The sequence below is a fragment of the Falco rusticolus genome, chromosome 1 (genome assembly GCF_015220075.1).
Source record: "Falco rusticolus isolate bFalRus1 chromosome 1, bFalRus1.pri, whole genome shotgun sequence".
In the NCBI taxonomy this organism is placed as follows: Eukaryota; Metazoa; Chordata; class Aves; order Falconiformes; family Falconidae; genus Falco; species Falco rusticolus.
Genome location: NC_051187.1, coordinates 15,607,623 through 15,629,708, shown reverse-complemented (window position 1 = coordinate 15,629,708; position 22,086 = coordinate 15,607,623). Strand labels below are relative to the sequence as shown.

General features: G+C 49.4%; 1 protein-coding gene across 16 annotated transcripts in view; it reads right to left on the bottom strand.

Annotated features, from left to right (window-relative positions):
* Positions 1-6,518: 6,518 nt before the first annotated feature.
* The window catches only part of MSI2 (musashi RNA binding protein 2), a 255,886-nt gene continuing 240,318 nt past the window's right edge, over positions 6,519-22,086 (bottom strand). For 12 of the 16 annotated variants that reach the window (XM_037411889.1, XM_037411914.1, XM_037411906.1 and 9 more), the window contains 3 exons: positions 15,288-15,496; positions 13,460-13,537; positions 6,519-11,341 (listed from right to left, as the gene is read on the bottom strand). In XM_037411889.1, the coding sequence (XP_037267786.1) occupies positions 13,496-13,537; positions 15,288-15,496 (251 nt within the window). In that variant the 3' untranslated portion in view covers positions 6,519-11,341; positions 13,460-13,495. The remainder of the gene's footprint in view (positions 11,342-13,459; positions 13,538-15,287; positions 15,497-22,086) is intronic. The other 4 variants (XM_037411944.1, XM_037411950.1, XM_037411971.1 and 1 more) reach the window with 2 other exon arrangements.

The following is a 22,086-nucleotide window of genomic DNA, read 5'->3' as shown; positions in this document are numbered from 1 at the left end:
TCCATATATGATTTGTTTAAAGAAGGGTGTGCTCATGTTTATCTGAGGAAACCCTTATTGTTGACTTGAGGATGTACTAAATCCTTGAATGGGTGACATAGGGAGTGTGCTAATTGTCCAGGCACAAGATATGTTAATATTGTTAACCTGAAGATATACCAAATACTCGAATGGGAGAGTGTGAATTGTCCAGGCAAGAGATATGTTACTGTTGTTAACTTGAAGATATACTAGGTCCTTGAATAGGAATGTGCTAATTGTCCAGGTGGGAGATATGTTAATGAGTTCTCGGAAAGTTAATGAATAGACATGAGTGACTTGTATAAAGAGGGGACTGAAAAGTCCCCTCGGTGTGCATGACTTTGGTGGAGCGATCCCCCGTGCACCCAGCGCTGCCGAATAAAGATAACCTCCGCTCACTTGAATATTGGTGACTGATTCTTTAAATCAGTGCCCTGGGTCCTGCAGCAGTCTGCGGGGTCGGTGTGGGTTCAGCTGCTCTTTGAAAAGCAGCAGATCGAGAATATTCTCCTGCCTCATGCTTCCTGCTCTCCCCTGTCTCTCCACCGCAGAAGGCAGCTCCTCTGCCTTCAAACAGTTTCTATTATATGTAGAGCAAGCAGAAATGATGTGTTAAATACATCCCGGGCTGAAGCTCTGAATCAAATCAATTCTTTTTTGATTCCCCAAGCTTTTGAATTTTCAGCTCTGCCGAAGAATTGTTAGCACAAGAATAGGGCTGAAGGAGCAATCCTTTCGTATCACTATTGACTCAATTATTTTGCCTCTTGATTTTCTATGAAGCGGGCCGCGCTGCCGCGCTGATATGCTGATTGCTAATGGCAGAGCATTGTTCAGCGCCGTCTGGAAGGCTTGGGGTGGAATGCCTTCATCTCCCCACTCGCTGCAGCCTGCGTTTGGGACCTAGTTTTATTTTGATTGATGCAAACTGCAGTGCACAGGGGGGTGTACAGAGCCAGGCTGTTGTGAGCTGCCAGGGGGACCCTTGGTTGGGCTCCAGGCTGCCGGTGCAGCAAAGGGTTACGGCTCTCGCCAGGGCTGGGCTGTGTTGGTGATGCTGGTGACCTTCCTCTGTCTGACCTACCCGCACTCCTGGGATGTTCCTGGCGCTGCCGCACGCCCAGATCGATCGGGCCAGCAGGGCATAAAGCGGAGAGGTTGCATTTACACAGTGTCACGACTATCAATATTGACAGCTCGGACGCGTGTCCTTCGGGCCGGCGTGTGCTGTCAGCGCCGGGTTATTAATGCCCCGGTGGCCGCCCGTGCCCTGAGCCCCGCCGTGCAGGTGGGGGGGCTCACCGGTGGCTCAAGCCCGGTGCCCGGTGGTGATGCTGAGGCCCTGGATGCTGCATCCCTCCAGGGTGTTCCCCTGCCTTTAGCATCTCAGCTCAGGCACCCTCTGAATGGGGGCTGTTACCCGGCCGCTGTCGGTGCAGAGGGGGACAGGGACAGGGACGGGCTGTGGCTCCGGCTCCACCGCGGGTGGCTGGGAGGGTCGGGAGCCCCCAGCCCCACTCAGGCTTGCTCTTTCAAGATTAGAGAGAGGAATTCCCCACCCAGCAAAAGGTGGAGGAAGAAGGGTAGGAAGCACTTTGGATCTGCAGATGAAAAGGGCTGAGAGGAACAAAACGCTGCCTTGCTTTGAAGATGCAAACCCCTGTATAAATCCTAAGCAATTTTATTAGTGGCTCAAATGCACCACAGGCTTAAAAAAGGCAGAAGTGCTTACCTTCTCCTGCTTGGTATTCTCACAGATGTTAACATTGCATCAGTGCCCACAAGTGCTAGGTGCTCTTGACACAGGAGGCTGGGTGCAGCCAGTAGAATGGGGCTGTGGGGCTTTAGGGCAGCAGGGACCCTGCGAGACTGCGCCAGGGTGTCCCCTGTCCCCTGGCTCCAGGGGGAGGCAGGTGAGCCCGCCTGTGATGCACACTGAATATTTTTGATTCAAACTTGCTTCTTCCAAGGCAGGGTCAGACAGCGGCTTGAACACATATGAGCAGAAAACTTTTGCTTTTGTGACAGATGGGCTAAAAAGTCGGGTGCAAAGGAACAGGGGGAGCCTGGGGAGTGGCACCCCCCAGGGCAGCCCCGGCGAGGTTATGTTCTGTTATGGAGGCTGGGTTATGGTGGGAGGCACTAGGGCTGGTGGACCTGAGGGGGGGGATGCGCCTGGTCCCGCTGCTGGGGCTCCTGTGACACCCCAGGGAGGGGGAGGGCTCCAGAGCACCCCACCACGGGGCTTTGCGGGGTGAGCATGGCCTTTCAGCAACACCTCGGTGCAAAGCTGTCAGGGCAGAGAAACATATTTTTAAAAGCGTTAGTAAATGCGTAGAACATAAAACGCTTGTGAACATACCTCTATCAGCCATGGGTAAGAGAAGGGGAAGGACGGAAAAATAATTGAGTTGCATTACAAATGGATGGACTTGATGATCTTAAAGGTCTTTTCCAACACAAACGACTGTGATTCTATGAAGCGGTTTCAGTCGGGCCCTTTTCAAAGCCGCCAGGAGCTGCCAGTGAAGTGCAGTAACCAGGAAGGGAAAACTATTTCAATTCAGCTCTTTTTGGAAAGCGGGACCCCGTAAGGGGCAGCTCCTGGTACCTTTCCCAAGCAGAACAGGGTTCCACCTCTGAGCGCAGGGACTGGCAGGGATCCCCTTCCCTTCACCCCCCCATCACTGTCTCTGCTCTTCCTCACAGCGGGTCCCTGCACCGGGGCAGCTGCCATGGCTGCCGACGGGTGAGCTGGGGAAGAAAGGAATATTGTTTTGTCCAATTTGCCAAACCAACAGTAGGCTTTTAAAAATGATGGTGTAAGAAATAGCAGCAACTGCCTCTCTCTCTATTTTCCCATCAAGAGGTAGGCAGTAGCATCCTTCCCACCTTGTTTGTCCCCCTGACTCCCTGGCCAATGCCACCTTTGTTGTGTGGCAGACTGGAGCTGGGGAATGAAGCTGCTGTTGCCTGTTGAAGCGCAGAATCGAGCTGGTTTGTCATTGCAGGGCTTCGCCTCCCTCCCTGCCCTGGGACATGGCTGGGATGGACGGAGGGAGCCCAGCAGCGCTGCCGACCCCACGTGCACCCTGTGTGCATCCCACATGAGCACCCCACGTGCACTTCATGTGCGTCCCACATATGCACCCCATGAAGGTGGGGAGGCAGCGAGACCCTGGCCGTGCACCCCTCCCCGGGTTTGATTAAACTCCATTCGATTGCGTGTGAGAGCTCTTTAGGGTCCCAGCCACCGCTGCGAATAACACCGCTTTAATGCGGCTCACTGTGCCCTTGCTGCCCAGTGAGCACCAAGGCGCAGCATTAAGGGCAGGGGTCGCAGCAGATGGGCTCCCCCTGGCTCCGGCCACGCTGCCCCGGCACGGCTGGTGGGAGAGCCGCGACATGGCCCAGCCTCCCGGCATCACCATCAATCCTGGGGAAATTCAGCTGCTGTCAGTGTTTGGAGACGCTGCAAGTGACAATTTTGTAATTGCTCCCCTCTCTCCACAGCTGGCGCAAGACAGGGGTCATTCGGCTAATGCACATTTCAGTCTTCATTGCCTTTTAAACTAGTTTTTAATCAGTAATTATTAGCAGGTGGAAACAGTGCATAGGCTCCTCTCACTCACTCCCCGGGTGAGTGCCGCTTGGTATGTCACGGCAATTAGCACCCAGTGTGGGCTGGCCACTGTCACCATCACCGGCCCCATACTGGGACCTCGGCTGGTCCCCGAGCCCTGCGGCCGTGCTGGCAGAGCAGGCCGCTTCGGATGGGAGCGCAGCCTGGCATCGGCTGCAGCAGCAGCAGCCCTGGCACGGTCGGTTGTGTTGGGAAGGTCAGGCTGGGGGAGCAGGGTCCAGGGACCTGCCAGCCTGGGGCAGAGCGGCTTCGAGGACTGGGCTCTTCCGCTCACACCAAAAACTTTTTAATTTTCTTTGTTCGCCCTGCAGACGAGAAATCATGGAGCAGTGGATGCAAGCGGCAGACGCCAGCCCGGCCCGTGGGAGCCCGTGCCGCTGCTAATTACAGCCGCTGCCATGGAGGTAAATAGCAGGGAAATGAGCCCGCCACGGATTCGGGAACGAAGTCAAGTACTGGTGCCCTTTGCAAACAGCTAGTGAATTACAAGTATCTCTCGCTATGCAGGACCTGCCACCACCTTATGACCAACTGAAAACCGCAGCCAGGCACCATCAAAAAGCAGAGCCTGCTGTAATTGTTCGTGTCTTACGCTATTTAAAATAATTGAATGCAGAATGGTTATAAAGGTTTGGGTTTGCTTTTCCATGGGGTGGGGTGTCATTATAAGCAGGTCCCAGTGCTCCGTGCGCTGGGTGGCATCCAGGCTCGCGCCCGCCAGAGATCAGTACCCTGCGGAACAAATGGGCTTTAAAAACCCATTTTATTATTCTTTATTAATAATGAGGAGGCCCTTGTAAATAGCCATGAAAGGAAGCGCTTAAGCTCATAATTAATAAATGCTGGCTTGGTTTCTGCTGCCGCATGGCAGCCTCGAGATGCCCGATGGGAGGATACACAGCTCTGCTCGATATATCTGTCTGCGCTGCAGGTAAGAAACCCGGGCAATAGGGCCAGGACCGCCTCCTCGGCAGAGAGGGGGGCACAGGGCTGAGGGGCCCTGGGGTGCGGTGCAGGATGGGGAAGGGTGCAGGGATGCGGGGATACCTGCTCCCCCCTACCACGGGTACCCTGGGCAGGGCTCCCCGGCACCCACCACGTGGGTAATGCTGCAAAACCCCAAAGAGCCCCGGCTGCCTCCTGAAACCCATCGTTACAGCTCGGTCATAAATGTTTATGACAGGAGGGAAGGGAAGTAAATCACATTTATATCCCTTGTTTTCTTTAGTGGGGCACTAATTTGACAGGGAAGGGAAATTTTTGCTTATTTTACAACTTTGATTTGGGCTGCAATTTGATTTCAGTAGCTGGGAGGCGAACACAAAATCTTATTTTTATTCCGCAGTCGGTATAAAAATTTACATTTTGACACAGACCCCCGCTAACATTTTAGTGCAGATATAGCGGGCCTCCGGGCTTTTCACAAAACACATAACCCCACATATAATACACTCATAATTCACTAATGTTTGCTGAATGACAGGGTTAAGTGGCTGCTATTCCCGGCCTCCCACCACACTAATGTACTCCAGACCTGCGCTCCTTTTCTTCTGGATTGCAGTCAAATCGTTTCCTGCAGCCCTCGCAGTGGAAGCTCCTTCCACCCCGAATAAACACTACTTCCGAAATTATTTTCATTTGTTTTTCTAATCTAATTTTCCCCTTGGTGCTCCACTAATCATCAGTCCCATTAAGGGCTTGATGTGTTGCCTGCTTTTCAGCGAGGAGCCCATCCTGCATCCTGCTGCGCGCTGACCTTCACCAGCCCCATCCCTGCGGAGCCCCCCCGGAGCGATGCCCCTGGGTCTGGAAAGCTTGGTGGGGGCTGGACCAGTCTCTCCATCCCAGCCCCAACCTGCATCCCAGCCATGCCCCTGCTTGCGGGAACTGGTCTCATCCCAAGTGGAATAAGGTGAGTATTTAAGATGTTAAGGTGGGGCGGGGGGACATTGGCTCCACTCCATCCCCAGTGCCAAAACCAGCCGTGGGAGGATAGCTGGGGTGCAAAGAGGGTGCGGAGCCAGACGAGGCATCCAGCCTCCCCAGGGAGTAGGCGTGAGAAACCTTAAATGCGGGGAGGGATGAGGCTGACCCAGCCTCCTGCTCTTCATCACAGCCCCTGCCACCGGGCACAGCCTGCCGCCAGTTCTGCCCAGCAAAACAAGTCAAACCGGACCCATCCTCCTCCTCCCCTGCAGCCGCCCCCCCCCCCCGCCCCCCAAGGCCTCTCTGGAAGGCACATGGGGGGGGGGGGGCTCGCTGCTGTTTGTGGGAGATTCAGTGGGGTTTTCCCCTCCAAAGAGGTGCTGCTCCCCCAGGCAGCCGCCCCCTCCCCTTCCAGCCAGGTAAGCCAGTGCCCCAAAGGCAAGGACAAGGCAGGTATGATCCCCTCCCCCAGCCCCGTATCTCTCTAAGACACAGTGAGATGGATAAATAGATATGCTGACAGCTGCCTAGATGACAGAAATTATTTCTAAGCCACAAAGTGCTTCCCCTCTGTCAGGGCTTGTAGGGCACCTCTCGGACATGCGCTAGGAAAGGGGGGGTGACGGAAAGCCGTTATAGATGGCGACACGTGTCACCAATGTCCCTTACCCGGTACTTCCTGGGCCGGGTCATTTTTTACAACAATTTGATGCATCTGCAGCAGGGTGCTGCCATAGCCCCCTGAGTTCGGACTCTCGCCAGGGAAGGCCACGGTCCCGGGGCAGGGATGCCCAAGGGGCTGGACTGGGCGCACTGCGCAGGGGATGCGCTGGTCCAGCCCCGCCGCACGGGGGTGATGGGGCTGCGCGCTATTCCGCCGGTTAGAAACGTTTCACCCCCGGCCCCCCAATGAAAGGGACTCCACAGATCTGTTCAAAACAGTTTATTGTATTTTTTCGTCAGACAAACACATTGATTTCTGGACCACAGTAGAGGATGGAAACCTTTCACAAACTTATTTATTTGAAAATACAAATATAAAATTATACTTTCCACATCTGTGATGTGAGAGACCCCCATCCACATAGTATTTTACAACAGGGCTTTAGAAAGCCATACACAGAGACCTGAAAGATGCTTGATATATATAGATACATATATATATGTATATATATAAAAAAAAAGTCACTACCAAAGTTCTCATCAGTTCATACTAAAGTATAAAAGGAAGGGCTAGGCCTGCCACTGTGCCATAGTTTATTTAGGTACATTTATGACCACCTGAAATGCTTAGACTTGCATCCTAGTACTGATGGAGTTCAGACCTCGTACAACAGAGAATGACGGGGATGTGCTACCTACAACGGTCGACGCGACACACGAGCCCACGCGTGGTGTTACGAGTATGTACAGAACAGAGAGCCGGGCGCACGGGCCAGCCCCGCTCCCCCCGGGGCTCCCCCCGCTCGGGCACGGAGCTCTCTCGAGACAACACAGTCAGACTGTTTGGGAACTGAGAACCGATCACGAGGATTTACTTTCTCAAACTACTACTTTTTTTTTTTTTTTTTTTTTTTTGGTAATTTTTGTTACAGTATTAAAGTATTGCTTAGCTTACAGAATCTCCTCACGTAGTGTTCGCACGCGGCAATGGGTTTGACTTGGATTCTGTACGTATGAAACTCTACAGTGTCTGTGCGCAGACCGGGATCTGCCGGTGTGTCTTCGATGCATCCTGTCTCTTCACCTTACACTAACTTCAGTTTTCTGTTTGAACTATTTCGCTTAAAAAAACAAACCAAACCGCTAAAAAAAATAATTCAGAAAATTCCACCCAAGAGACATTTCCATAGCATAAAAGACAGCTATGAGTTAGTGTTGGGTTTTTTTTTGTTTGTTTTTTTTTTTTTTTTTTTGTAAACAGTTTCATATGCAATATCATACATAACCATGGCTGGCCTTCAGTAAAAATGTAGTAAACTATATTGCTTTATTATTGATTATGTTGCATTGAGTGAATGGCAGAAACAAAACAGGAAGGTAACTGTGGCTGGAGTCGCTAGCCCTCATTCACACTACAGATGAAAACAGCATCCTAGGCTTCAGAGCAGGGAAGAAAAGAAATCCGAACACCTTTCAGGTCGTTATTACCAACAATTACCCAATGGTTTAACTAGCCTAGCAAGATGTGTAACATTCACCAGTGGTACGCTGCTGTACAATGGAGAAAAAAAATAAACTTACAGCAAAGAGAGCCATGCTACCTTAAAGTCCAAGCTACAAATTCAACTTAAAATGAACATTTATGAAGTGTAAGAAAAAAGGGACAAAAATAATAATAAAAAAGGACAGATCAGGCTTCATTTTAATCAAGCCAATCCAATCACAAAGGACTTTTTTTATTTCGAAGGGGGGAGGGTAGCCGAGCTCCTGTGGCTTGCTACAGCTCCTCTGAACAGGTCCCCCGTGCCGGGGGTCCAGCTGGGAGAGGCTGTGGGTGCCCCCTGCCCACCCGATGGCCATCGCCCTCGGTGGGACACTGCGGGGGCAGCGCGGCCGTACCAGACCCTGGGAAAGGAAAGGGGCAATGGCCCTCGGCAGGGTCCTTCACCTGCTGGGCTTGACTGAAACAAAGAAGGTGGAGCTGAACCTTTGTGTTGAAAAATTTACAACCCCCCCCCCCCCCAAACGAACAAACGAAGGAAAAAAAAAACCAACCAAACCCCCTTCGAAATGGACTTCTAGATGAGTGGGGGACTAACGTGAACCTTAGTCTAGGTAGCCACATCAAAACATATCGGATTCCACGACATTTGTGCTATGGGCCACTGGGACTTCTCAAAAGGTATATAAACATCTAAAACATATTCACACAGATTAGCAATTTCTTCTGAGCATTCTTAAAAAAATATTTTTTTTTCTCTTAGTAAAATCGTTTTAATATACCGTGCCTCCCTCTTTTAAAAAATAAATTAAAAAAATCCAGTTTTGCATATCTAGCATTAGCATTTAAGGTAGTATGGCACATCCCCCTTTTCAAAGTCAAGGGTGGGGATCTACAAATGCCTTAGAAGTTTGCCAGCATTTTTAACATTGTGAGACCTTTGGTTAGTTGAAACCGCATCAGATCAGCAAAAGAAATAAAAACAAAAACACAACAGAAAAAAAAAAAGAAAAGAGGAAAGAAAAAAAAAAAAAGAAAAGGAAAACCTTCCCAAAATTATTAGCATTTTTTTCTTAAATAAGAGAAAGTTCTATCCTTACTGGTCCTAAATCTGAATAACTACATCTAAATTTTTAACCTTAATTACGATACACCTACCAATATGTACTAGAAGAGGAAGAGAGAAAGAGGGGGGGGAAAAATTCACTACACTAGCATCAGGACAGCACTCTTACAAGATAGCCATTTTATACACTATTAACATACAACAATGATCAACAAAGAATATTCTATGAGGTGACAGGGAATGGAGAGGAAAACCAACTGGTAGTACAGTACATCATCAACATTGACAAAATATCAATAAAAAATTCCCTGACGGTACATTGAATTACAGGGAATTTGTTTTGTTGTTTTTTTTTCATTTTTATTTTTTAAAGAATTGTTTTATTTAATTACTTGATCAAGTCTCAATATTTAAAAAGCGTCCAGCATTTTGCTTAAACCTGGTTGTTCTGAAATAAGAAAAAAACCTAAAATATTACATAAAAAGCATGATTCTTTTTTAAAAACAAGAAAAACAAGGTTTTCTCCTTTCAGTTAGCAGTATGGTGCCTTGTTTTTGTTAAAGATGCCTTGCTCTACCTTGTCTATTGAATGTCTACATTAGTCTACCTGTTAGTAAAATTTACAAAAATAGGAGTGCAGCAGCTTTTTTTAACAAATGTCGCATTCAGTGTCTTATACTGGCTGTACCTAAAGTACCAAATTTATAAACGTAACAATTTAAAAAAATATTAATAAAACTTGTCAATATTACGTTAAAAAAAGAAGAAATATATCCACACTACAGTATGTTCTTAATGCCACCTACCATGTTGTACTTCTAGTTTGCTGTTGCAGGCCTATTTACCAATATTAAAAAAATTAAATTAAAAAATATCCTTCATAAGTCTCCTCCCCCAACAGAGGACCATATATATAACAGCCAAATATTAAACATGTGCAAATAGGAAACTGTCAGTTTTTCCCCTACCAGTCACAGTGCAATGATGTTTTATACTTTATTTTTTTTTTTAATTCTGTTTACAACTACAATAAATTAAAATCTTCCGTTGCTTCTAGGGTGAAACTTGTAGCACTGAGGTATTCCCAAAAAAAAAAAAAAAAAAAAAAAAAAAAAAAAGAAACAACCAAAAAACCAAAACCACAACCAAAAGTTGCTTTCCTAATTTGTTAATACAGAAGGTAATGGATAAAAAAGGTAACGATGCAAGCTGTAAAGCCGCTCTGCCTGCGGCAGGCGAGCGCGGAGGAGGGACCTCGCCTCCGCCCGGGCTGCACAGGGTGCCCAGGGCAGCTGAAATGACTGGACAGCGAGTTGATCTAGTTTAAAACAACTAAAAAAGGAAAAAAAAAAAAAAAAAAAAAAGGTGTGCTTTGAACCGTAAATGCAATAAATAGGAAAATCGTAGCTTCTTTTTCAGTCTTGGGAAAAGCAGGTTTTAAATTAAAAAAATACCACTAGACTGTTCCTTTGTAAGCTGTGCACGTCTGATAGCGAAGATGCTGGTATGACGCTAGGAGAGCTGGAAGGTCTACCACGCCTACGGAGCAAGCTGAACAGTGTGTGCATCACCTAACTCCCGCGGGCCAGCTCCGGCAGTTGGTCACAAAGTCTAAAACTTTCTTTTTTTTTTTTTTCTTCTTCTTCCATTTTCATAGAGAAACTGCCTTAGGCTGACTCCACCACAAAAATAGGTTTGTATTTCTCTTTCTTAATAGTTTATATGTAGTTAATGGAATTGTATATACAGTATTTTTTTTTTTCAGAATTCACAATTTCAAAAAACCTTATATCACCTCTTTCAACAAAAAAAAGCACTTATAGAAAAAGGACGCACAAAAAGTTTGTAGTCCTTGCCTTATTGCCGAAAATAGATAGAATTAGGTTAACGAAGATGCCACAAATGAAAAGAAGGGCTAGAGAACCTGCTGCTCACCTGTGCCCCCCGCGCTCTGCAAGGCCACCCTGAAGCCCTGCCCGCTGCCGGCTCTGCTCCCCCCGCCACCCTCGGCAGCCGCAGAGCCGGGACCAGCGGCTGCGGCTCCTGTCACCATCTCAGCATCCTTTAAGCAACAACAACTACGTAAAACAGAAGGGAGAAGGAGGGGAGGTGGGAAAGATAACTGAAAGAAACCCCTTAATATAAACAGTTACACTATGGTTAGGCTCTCGCTAGATACACAAAGAATTAGAACTACGTGGCTACGAGACTATGTCAAAACGCTACGAAAAAATGTGGTTTGGAGAGGTTTAAAAAGGGGGAGGGGGGGGAACCCATCCAGAAAATAAAACGAACAAGAAATGGGTTTTATATACATACTTTTAAAAGCTGTTGTTTTTATAGTACAGCAGATTCATGAGATGATGAGAGAGATTTTTAAACAACCTAAGTCCGTCGAGTGCCACCTCCAGTTTGTTTGCGTTGCCGGTGATGATGTAGTGCTCAAAGTCTGATGAGATCATCCAACCGTGGGCCCGCTCAGAAACTTCGCCCCGTCTTGCCCGGACATCCAGAGAGACTCTGTGGGGGGAACGGCAGACATGGGACACAGGAGAGCGAGAGTTAGCTCGGGTCCATTGGGGGTTTTAACACCCCCCACCACAGCCCCCCCAAAGCGTCTGTGAGCGCTGTGCGGCCGCAGCGTGCCCCGATCCGTACCGAGGGCGAAGCCGGGCACACACCACCCTGGCTGCCCAGCGACAGCAAAACGCTGATGGATCAATCCGAAGGACCAAACCTGTTCCTCGGGCACCTGTTATGCCAGGAGTTTACATGGTTTTGGTAAAAACCATTTTTTTCTAAAGGCACCGCTGAACTACTTGAAAGGCAACAATTTCTCAATTTCTGCAGGGGTAGGCTGCAGCAGGCATGATTTATTTTATAATGGAGGATTTGCCTTCTAATGTTCCCTCCCTGCCGGTGCTTAATGTTGAGATGGAAATAAATATTGGGGGCTGGCGGCGAGGAACGCGCACCCTGTGCTCTCACGTTTTCGGGGTGACGTCCAGCACCCACCCCCAGAGGGCTGCGCCCGGGGCCAGGACCTGCCGGCAGCCCACAGCCCGCAGGAAGGGCTGGTCCCTGCCCTGGGGACCCGCAGCTCCCCCAGCATCATCCTCCCTGGCTGCATCCTGCCCCGGGCAGCCGGTGCGGGACCAGATGCCTCGGGATGTGCTGCCGCGATAGAAATCTCAGACTTGGTGGTCCTTGAGGAATTAATAATAAGGCTCATTTCCTCCTCTCAAAAATCTATTTCAATTAGTAATGAGCAACATTAAAGGCACTTTCTGTTTGTAAGTCATTAATGGTTTGAGTCTTGGTCCTGGACAGTAAATGATGGTTACAGTGTGATGTGTTGTGGTAAGTGCAGAATGATTACGATACGTTAATCTGATGAATGCCACCTTCATTGCAGCGTTATTAGTGTGAATTATGATGCTCTGCTTAGGTCTCCAGCCAGCCTCGTGTCCCACCTCGTTATTACAAAGGGTGGTGGCCCAGAAAACACGAAGGATTCTGACAAATTGATCTGTGAACAGCCACCGATACGTGCAAATAATAAGTGGGATTAAAGCAAGAGTGCCTATGCTGCTTTTTTCTCTCCCATAAAAAATACTGCTCGGTGGAGCAGATCAATTGATGAAGCAGTTTCAGGTAAGCCTGGGTGTATGTGGGTACATGAAGAGTAAACAGAAAGCCCCTTGACCCACTAGTATTTAGGTCTAAATCTATTTTTATGTAATTTAAAGCCTCCAAATGCTTCTCATAGCTCCCAGTCCCTGGACTAACTGCAAGGCTAAGCTCATGTGTGGGTTCTGGAGGCGGAGCAGGTGACACCCATCAGCAGCACTGGGCTGAAGGCAGAGGAGGGGACGTCACACTGGTACGGCCGGGGCAGGGACCGACAGCTCTGCACTGCACCGGCGGGGGGGAAACGCCACTTTTCACTAACTTGACTTTTCTCGTCTACTCTGTTCTCAGTGTCAGAATATTTGTTTGCAAAGATGAATATGCCAAAGGCCAACAACAACAAAAAATAATAAAAAAATATTTAAATATTTAATTAACTTGAGCTTAGTTCAAAGGGTAGGAAACTGGCAGCGATCCAAGGATGCATTACTCAGGTAATGTCTTTAATTTAATTTGCTTAGGTTTAATTTTTTTTTAATCTTGATAATTGCTCTATGGTTACTAGTTACAATGTTATCTTCTAGCTGTAATATTTGGTACAGCACTTAATTAAGAATGATGCTTTCTCTGTAATAAAGCGGTGGGGCTCATCTATTTTTAGATCAGTGCACTGGTAGCAGATCTATAACCCCCACCGGGATGCTGCCAGCTGGCCCTTGGTGGCGTCCCCACCGGTTTCTGGGATCGCTGGTTTTCCCGTGGGGTCGTTGGCTCTCCAAATTATTGCACTAAGTGTCACCAATATGAAAATATGACTTCTGGGGAGTTTAGCTCCTGATCTCTCTTCCAGTTTCCAGCCCCTGAGATTGATTCAAATAACACAAATCACAGAAAGGAATGATTAAAGGCCAAGGAAAGACGAAATGAAGATAAAAAATCGTTCACTTAAAGTAAATATAGGGGAGATGGTAGTTTAGCACAAAGTACAAATGGTATATACTGTAATACCTCCAAGTGAGATGGCAACCAACCATGTGTAACGTTTCAATGGTATCCATTTGTAAAAGCCGTTGCAATCAAAGGTCCCTAAAATTGTACAATTGTTAAGTTCATCAGTGCTCTATACATGGGAACAGCTGATTATTAATTTTGGCAAGAAATTATCAAAGGACTTGAGAGACTGTGTTGCCAGCATGAATAGGTATTTCCGAGAGCTGTTCTTGGTCACTGGTGACTCGGTGTGCTGAACCCTGCGGGTACCTTTCCGAGACCATCATCTTTTCATTCCCCCAGTTGCAAAAATAAGCTCTGGGTTGTCCCTTCCTTACTTTTAAACCAGGGTTAGTAAATGGAGAGTGTTAAATAAATATATATGTAAAAAAAAAGAAAAAAAGAAAAAAGCTACGGGATTTTTGCAGTTATTGGGGAAATTAAGAGGCTGCCAATCTGCAAGTCAAATACATAATTGTCCTTTGGAGAAGTGTTAGTGCAGACAAATCTGGGTGGGCAGGCTTGTACCCTGTCACTTGAAAAATCGGGGTGCTGCCAGGGCCAGAGCGCCCAAGTTTTCAAGAACAAACAGGCCTTTTTCTTTAGGTGAAAAATGGAAACGAGGTGCTGTAAGTGGTGAGAGACGGCAGTTTAAATGGATGCAGCTCTTAGCAGAGCAAGGACATTCCATGGTCGATACCAGGACTGATGCAAAGGGATCATCCGTGGGCAGGACCCAGGGGGAACTGGGCACAAGGGCACAAATGGAGGCAGCAGTGTTTTTATTGTTGGTCTTTTTGGGTACCGGTTGCTTATGTGATAAACCCAAGACAATTTCAGGAACTTTGTCTGCACTACGCTCCTGCTCCCCCCACTCATCCCATTCGGTCCAGGAGCTCAGCTCTCTGCCCGGTCTGAGGGAACTCAGGGGAGCCCTCTGTACTGTGCCACGTTTGTGGTACAGGAGGGCAAAAAATACAAAAACCTCATCATTTTACAACAAAAAGGGGAACAGTCACAGTTTTTCTGTCTGGGAGACTGACAGCCACCAAAGAGGTGCAACCACATTCATGCTAACACACACAGGTCAGATGGTGTGCTCTGAACACCAGCATGCAGCCTTGTTAAGCAAATCTCCATCGCCCGTCATTAGTGAGCTGGCAGACCCACGGCGTTAAGAGCGGCTGTCCCAACGACCTGATGGCGCAACAGCAGCGCTTCACTTGCCACCTGCAGGTTTTATGGGCTGTCAGTGGCACCGTAGCCGGCTGGGGGTGACCTGGGAGGTTGGCAAATGCCAGTGGCTGGCACTGGTCCGTGGGGATGCTGCCGCTGCAGGGGTGGGTGATGGGGAGTGGGGTGGGGTGGCTGTGCCCTTGTGAGGGTGGCTCTGGGCACCCTGAGGTCCCTCTGGGCACCCTGGGGTCCTGCCAGCCCAATTAATGAGCCACCTTGTGCATGTTTAGGTGGGCACAGGGACTTGTATGTTGTCTGCAAATGGGTGTGTCAGCCGGGATGGGTGGCTGGGCTGATATAAAGCCCATAATAAATAAGCAGGAGCTTTAAAGCCCGTAATTGTTTGGACAAACGTCAAGCCTGGACTGCAGAAGGCAGCAGACAAGCGTTTCCAGCCGAGCTGGTAACTGCAGCGGCACAGTCAGTTGGCACAGCTCTAGCAGGCTACGGCAGCAAGGTGCTATGCTCGCTGTCAGGTCATTGTTAACCAGAGAAAGCCACAAAACCCCCAACATACCCCCCCTCTGATGTCATCAAACAATGAGACAACCCCCCGCCCCGCCCCGTGACCGAGAAGCGGGGCAGCGGCCGCGGTGCGCACAGTACTTACGGCGATGCCATGGCCGAAGCCGGAGCCCGGCTGCGGGCTGGCGGCGCTTATGTAGTTACCCACGCCGGAGTCCTGGCTGGCCGTGCCGTAGAGGTCCGCGACGGGCCCTGGGCTGTTGGCCCCGGGGAAGCCTCCGGGTCGGGCTGGGTTGGAGCCTGCCGGGGAAGCGGGTGCGCCAAAATTCGGTTGAGCACTGTAGCTATTCAAGACTGGTGTGCAGAGAATAAAGCTGGGTATGAGGCCAGACGCCAGGCATGCACCGTTATTACAAAGCCAAACACCAGAATAAACAGCCTAGGCCCAACTTCTAACACTTAACCAAGGCCATGCGATAGGAGAGCAAGTACTGGATAAGAGTCAGCCCGTACTACTACGAAGCTTAGAGCTCCAAAAATATATATATGGATATATATAAAAAAAAAAGAACAATCATTCAACACACTACTGCAACCAGAGACTGGAGGTGCTCAGTTTCACCAAATTATCACAAAATATAATAGGTATTTTTCAACATCTGACTTGATGCTCATGCAGTAGTAACAAGTTCTCTAGGTCTGGGCACGCCGAGACAGCATTCACATCCCATGCAAACTACAAAGGAACTAGTTTGAGACTACACATTGTGGTAATATTGATATTAAAATGTTGACAGCAAATAACTTCAATCGCATCTAGGAAAATCGTTTTTGGATCCATTCGATACTTTTGGAAAAAACCCGCCCTTTTAAATCAGTAAGCTGTAGAAATAGTTCAATAGTTGATTGTAGTTGTTTTGTTTTTTTCTTTAAATGGTATGGAATGGAACAGTTTGGAATTTTTTTTTTTTTTAATATGACCAAGGAGAGTGTTGGTTTATTTAATTTTTTTTTTTCCTTTTGATTTGGAGAGCGAAGACCTACCTTCGTCTCCAAAACCATGCTTGGGACATCAACCAAAATTAAACAAATAAATAAAGATCAAAAGCAAAAAAAAACAGAATTCCAGAGGGTGTATGACAACTCACCTCCTAATGTGGAAGTAAAAGAAAATTTTATTTTTTTCCTCCCTTTATTTTTTCTTTTTTTTGAGACAGAAAAACAATGTAAATAAGAATGATACTAAAGAATAAATTTAGATATTAAAGCATGTTAGATGATCAGGCTTCTGGCATCTCTCACAGTTGCTCTTGGATGTAAAATTTATGAGGAAGAAGTTTCAATGCAAAAGAAAAGTTAGCGGACTAGGAGGAGCTGGATGGAAATGGCTTGCGGGAAGCTGGAGCTACACCTGAGTGGTACTTGCAAGGTCCTTCAGGAGCACATGGAGACTCGCCTGCCCGCACCAGCTACCGCCTCACCGCCCCCCCGGCACACCGCTGCTGGCAGCGCCCAGCACCAGGGCACGGCCCCACAGCGGTGCCCAACACTGCACCCCCTGCCCCGCGGCAGCCACCGGCACCAGTGCGGCCAGCACCTGCCCCGCGGAGCCCAGCACCTCCACGCTCCAGGCTGTGCCAAGAGTTTGTTCTTCAGCCTTTTCCTCTGGATGCAACTTCCCACGTGTCTTCATGAAGCGCTACAAAGGGTTCGTAAGGTTTGAAAGCCCACAGTAACCCTCAGCCACTGGCCCACTGGTCAGAGCCGCTAGCCCACCAGTCAGAGCCACCAGCTTACCAGTCAGAGCCACTAGCCCACTGGTCAGAGCCACTAGCCCACAAGCAGAGCCACACCAACCAGCTGTGGGTTCTCCTGGGGGTGGGAGCAGCGCAGGGCAGACCGAGGTGTGGCTCTGGCAGCACCTTACGTGGGCTGCGGTGGGCTCAGCCTGGGTTTTCTGCTGGGCCACCACTTCTCCTGCCCTGGCCCCCTCCCCCTGCACCACCCCCCCGAGAGGTCCCCATTTTTCAAATGAATGAATAAACCCATCCAAAAAAAGTCAACCCAGCAGCTGTTGGCTCTGCAATGACAGGAGAGTAAATCTTACAAAATAAGTGATTTAATGCAGCTCTGAACTGGTAGCAGGGGAAAGTAAGTAGGACATCTAAGCTAGCAAGTTAAAAGAAATAAGGCATGAGAGAGTAAACAGATTTTGGAATTCACTGGCAAACAAAGCGCCTTTTTTTTATTATTAAAGATTAAATGTCAAGATAACATTTGGCCTTCTCACTCATGAAGAAAAATATCCAGCTGAGATGTTCAAAAGCCCTTTATTACTCTACGCTAGCACTTTTTTTCCCCCTTTTCTTCCTTCTGGTTCAATAAAACGCAGGCAAGTTTTACTGCCAAGTCACAGAAAACCCAGTCGGCCAGTCCGAGCCAAGGCAGGAGCGCGGCAGGGGGATGCGGCAAGGCAAGGAGGGACCCTGTCAGTGAAACACCCCTGCAAAGCCCCGCGGCAGCACCAGGACAGCCCACCGTGCCGCCTCGGGGCCAGAAGTGGGGACCGGCCTCGGCCCCCTGCCTACGCGATGCCCAGAGCCCCCTGCCACCGCGGCCACCACGGAGCGGCACACATGCCCGTGAGCCGTGCCCAACCGGGCAGACGTACACCGTGGCATCCAGAGGGATGTCCTTCTCATTGCGGGGGCGTAACGTAAGAAAAAGGTCATTTTCTATCTACCGAACATCAGGTGAATATCCATGCTGCTTGCAGGAGTGCCTGCGGAAAAACGGGCACAGCAAAATCCCACCTGCTGCCCCAGTGCCCGGGGATGCCCCGGCACGGCTCCGTGCTGCCCGTGCCAAAGCCCGGAGACCTGCAGAGAAAGGGCTGGAAGCTTCTACAGAGCTGGTGCTCTGCTCCAACCCAATAAATGAATTTATTTATTCACGAGGAGGTTGAGCACTCCTCAGAAACTGCACTTTACCGATTCGCTCAGCCCTGGTGAGCTGCTCAATATTTGTCTTCTGACAAAAGCTGCGCGTCAGCTCACCTGGAGCCAGAGGCACTCCCACCACTGCTCCGCAACACCACCATGGGGACCTCCAGCAACAATCCCAACATGCAAAACACGACGCATTTGGGTGAGAAATAGCCAGAAACAAATTTGTTTTACACAAACCTGGAATAATCTGACACTAAAACAAACAAGAAAAAAACCCCAAATCCTCCAGACACTGTTTCAGTGCTCGAAAAAAATTTAGGTCTCTTTGGAGACACGTGTCTTTATGACAAAGTTCCCAATGTCAGCTCCATCGCTGGAGGAGGCAGAAGCTGTCCAAGAGCCACGGCTGCTGGAAGCTTGCGGGAATCTCGGAGCGTTAAGATTAATGCCTTGCAGGCTGCAAGGAATCCAAGAATCGCGCCCCCCCCCCCCCCCCCCCCCCCCCCCCCGACCACCTGCAGTAATAACAGGGAATAATTAAAGGCAGAAGTGCAGGAGCACGCTGCTGGAAGGCTGTCAGGGGGCTGTGCTGTCCCAGGAGAGGGGAGGGAACCACGGGCCACATCCTGCTGCTGCTCAGCAGAGCCCAGCGGCAAAGCCTGCCCTCTGGCCTGGTCCCAGCAGAGGAGCCGCCCGAGCTGCCCAAGTGTCTCCCGACTCTGGTTTGCCGGGGGACCCATCAGACTGAGCGTCAGCGGGGGTTCGGCAGGGCCATCTCCTCCCCTTCCAAGGACTGCCAGCACTTGGGAAGTCCTGGTAGTCAAAGCAGCCCTTTGTGATGTGCTCCGAAAGGTTCAGGTCCAATTTGCCAGCCAACTGCACGGGAACCCATCCCGCACCAGATGTTTTCACAGCTGCGGGACTGTGGCTAAGGGCTGCCAGCTCAAGGGTTTTCCCTGCACATAATTTGCGATCCCAAGGGTCACCGGGAAGCCCTGTGACAGATCAAGGTCAGGAGAGATGTGGAAAAGATGAGATGTGTCTGTAAATCACAGCCAACCAACTTTTTATCTACTTCAGCCCCAGCGCCCTCCCACCCCCCACGTTGCAGAAGCTCCTTCCTGTGCTGACGGAGATCAAGAGACAGCAGCCAAGGGACGTGGCAGCGATGGGAATGAGGAAGTTTAATGTCTTGTTTGCCTCACCTGGAATTTGCAGTGGCTTCTCTCTATGGAAAAAGCTCTGAGCTTGTGAATTTTGACCAGTAAGTGATGATTTGCCTGCAGGTCAGAGGGATGGGCTCTGGGGAGCATCGGGCTCTACCCTGCTGAAAGGCAATGAAGGGAAGCAAGATGGGGCGCCAGACACCGAAGCAAATGCACGTTCACAAAGCAGCCCCAGAACAGGCTTTTCTTTAAATGCAAAGCATTGGTGATGGTGGAGTTGGGATCTGCTGCGCACGGCTGGCAATGTGAGAGCTGCACCTTGGCTGCAGGGCTGGCTGGGAGAGCCGTGACAAACATCGGTGCTGCCTCCGCCTTCCAGAGGCGATAGCAAGAGACAAACACCACTGCTGGCGAGGACTGAAACAGGTAAAAGGACCTTAGACTCGGTGCCCTGCCACACCCCACTGCCTGCGTCCAGTATTCCCAGTGGGCCGGTTCTGCGACGGCCGAAGCCAGGGTTTGCTGCGCTGCCCCGCTGCAGCCCACGTGCCGGGTCTCGTCCCAGGGACGTGTTTGGTGCAACCCAGTGTGTTCGCTGCACCCTCCCCTCTACCTGAGCTGCATCTCCTCAAAGGAGAATCCACCAAAAGCCTTTCTGCTAAAATAAATATGAGCTTGGAGATAATTTTAAAAGGCATCCATAACCTCAAGACAGCGCTTCAGCGAGCAAGGCTTTTTTATTACTAACTCATCTTGGCATCCTTTAGCAGAGCTGTCTTTATCCACATCTAATGTGCGTTTCAGATACTTCTCAATGCAACGTTCGGGCAACAAGTGATTTATGTCAAAGGAGCCAGGAGCTGGAGCCTGAAACACACCTGGTTCACGCGGAGGCAGGAGGCTCAGGGCTACAAAACGCTCTGCTGGGAGCTGGGACGGAGCGTGCTGGAGCTTGCTTATCAAGTGCCTTCTTCTGCAAACTGCCACATTAACACAGACCCTGCTCATACATTAATCCGCCTTCAACAAGAAAGGTCACGACTGAAAGATAAACTCTCTTCCGATGAACTCTTGAGAAATTTCTAAGTCAGGATTCATTATGACATTTGCCTTAGCGAATGGCGTATTACACTGATGAGGATCCAGGCGCCTCGCTGCGGGGGCGGAGAGGGCAGCTGCGTAAAGCACAACAAGTCAGATGCTGGAATCCCACCCAGATAAACTCAACTCAGCCGTGAATGATGAAGGGAAGGAGGGAGGGAGAGGGAAGAGCACTGTGAGCTGACATTACTGTTCTGCAAGGGGATCGTGCACGGTACCGGGCTGATGGTCAGGATGACAAAGCAACACTAAAGTACGTTGTACCTCAAAGGAAACAAAGCAGGTGACATACGTACAGAGGTGTGTAAGACAGACGATCGCTGTCCCCTGCACATAGCCCACAGTCTTCAGCAACAATGTGTTTCCCTCTTCTACAGCACCAAACCCCAAAGATTTAACCAACACTACAGGAGGAGAACTGGCTCCTACAGCAGTCTCTTCACTGTTAACTACTGTGGTTTTGCTTTCTTTCTAACACATAACAAATATGAGTATTTCAAAAGTAAAAAAAAAAAAAAAAGAAAAGAAAAGAAAAAGAAAGGTGAGGAACGGTACAAACCGCAACTAGAGAAACTCGTGCCTGCCTTCCCAGCCATGGTGCGCAGGCAAGAAAAACCTCAAGTTCGAAAGAAACCACAACGATTTACTGGATTTCCTCTTTGAGAAGCAGCAGGGTACTTCAGGATGAGATACAGTGCCCCATTATCACAGCTAGAAATACATTTTGCACTTGAGAGAGCAGCTGAGAGCAGAATGGAGCAGAATGGAGCCACCCCAGCTTCTCCCCACCCACCGGCACCCACGTCCCGCCCGCATCCCACTGAGACCCGCGGGACCCCTGGCTGCATGCGCTCGCCCCGGAGGGTGCGCTGCTCAGCACTAAACCAACGCTTCCAAAGACCTGTCTAGTAACACTCGGCCATAGCCTTCACCTCCTGGAGAGGGGTCCTTGGCCCTGGGCATGGCGCGGGTGGGCAGCTCTGCTCCTTCTGGCAGGGCTGGTGGCAGAGCCCAGCCGCAGACAGAGGTGCTCCCCAGAAAGCAGGTCCTGTTATCTAAACCCACATGGGAAACGCAGCGACGTGTATACAGAAGAAAAAAAAGATGAAATACCCTTCTGTGAACATGCATGCTTTATGCGTCAGGTTAGCAGTTTATTTTTACAAGTGGAGCAAATGCCAGAAGCTGCCAGGGCAGAGGCTCCCGCTGCACGGCCGCCGGCACGAGAGACTGCCCTCCCTCTGCACCCCTCGGCTTCAAGAGCAGCTCCTTCTCGTCAGAAACTCACTCCTGATCTCACACCAAGTGTTCTCTACGCCAGCACCGGCCATCGCCAGCACGGCTCTCCTCCAGCCCTCCTTGCCCCGCTGGCCCCAGGGTGGCTCTCTGCACAAACAGGCTTCCCGACAACTTGTTGATCCAGTGCTCTAATTTCTGGATGACTCTCTCATCTACCATAAACAGCCATGCACAATTTGGCAGGCATTTCTACCATCAATGTTTATGATAATAACTAAACGTGCTTGAAAGCAGCAGGAAATTTTCAATATAACCATCATTAAGACAAAATGCTTTAAATCAAAGCCATTACCCACCACCAAGACTCAAAGCTCACAAGATTAGGCTGTTTTTCTCTCTTTATGAAAAATTCATATAACATGCTGCAAACATAATCTTCCAGCTCGAAGGAGTAAATGATATAATAACATTGAATGCCGCTGACAGGGAT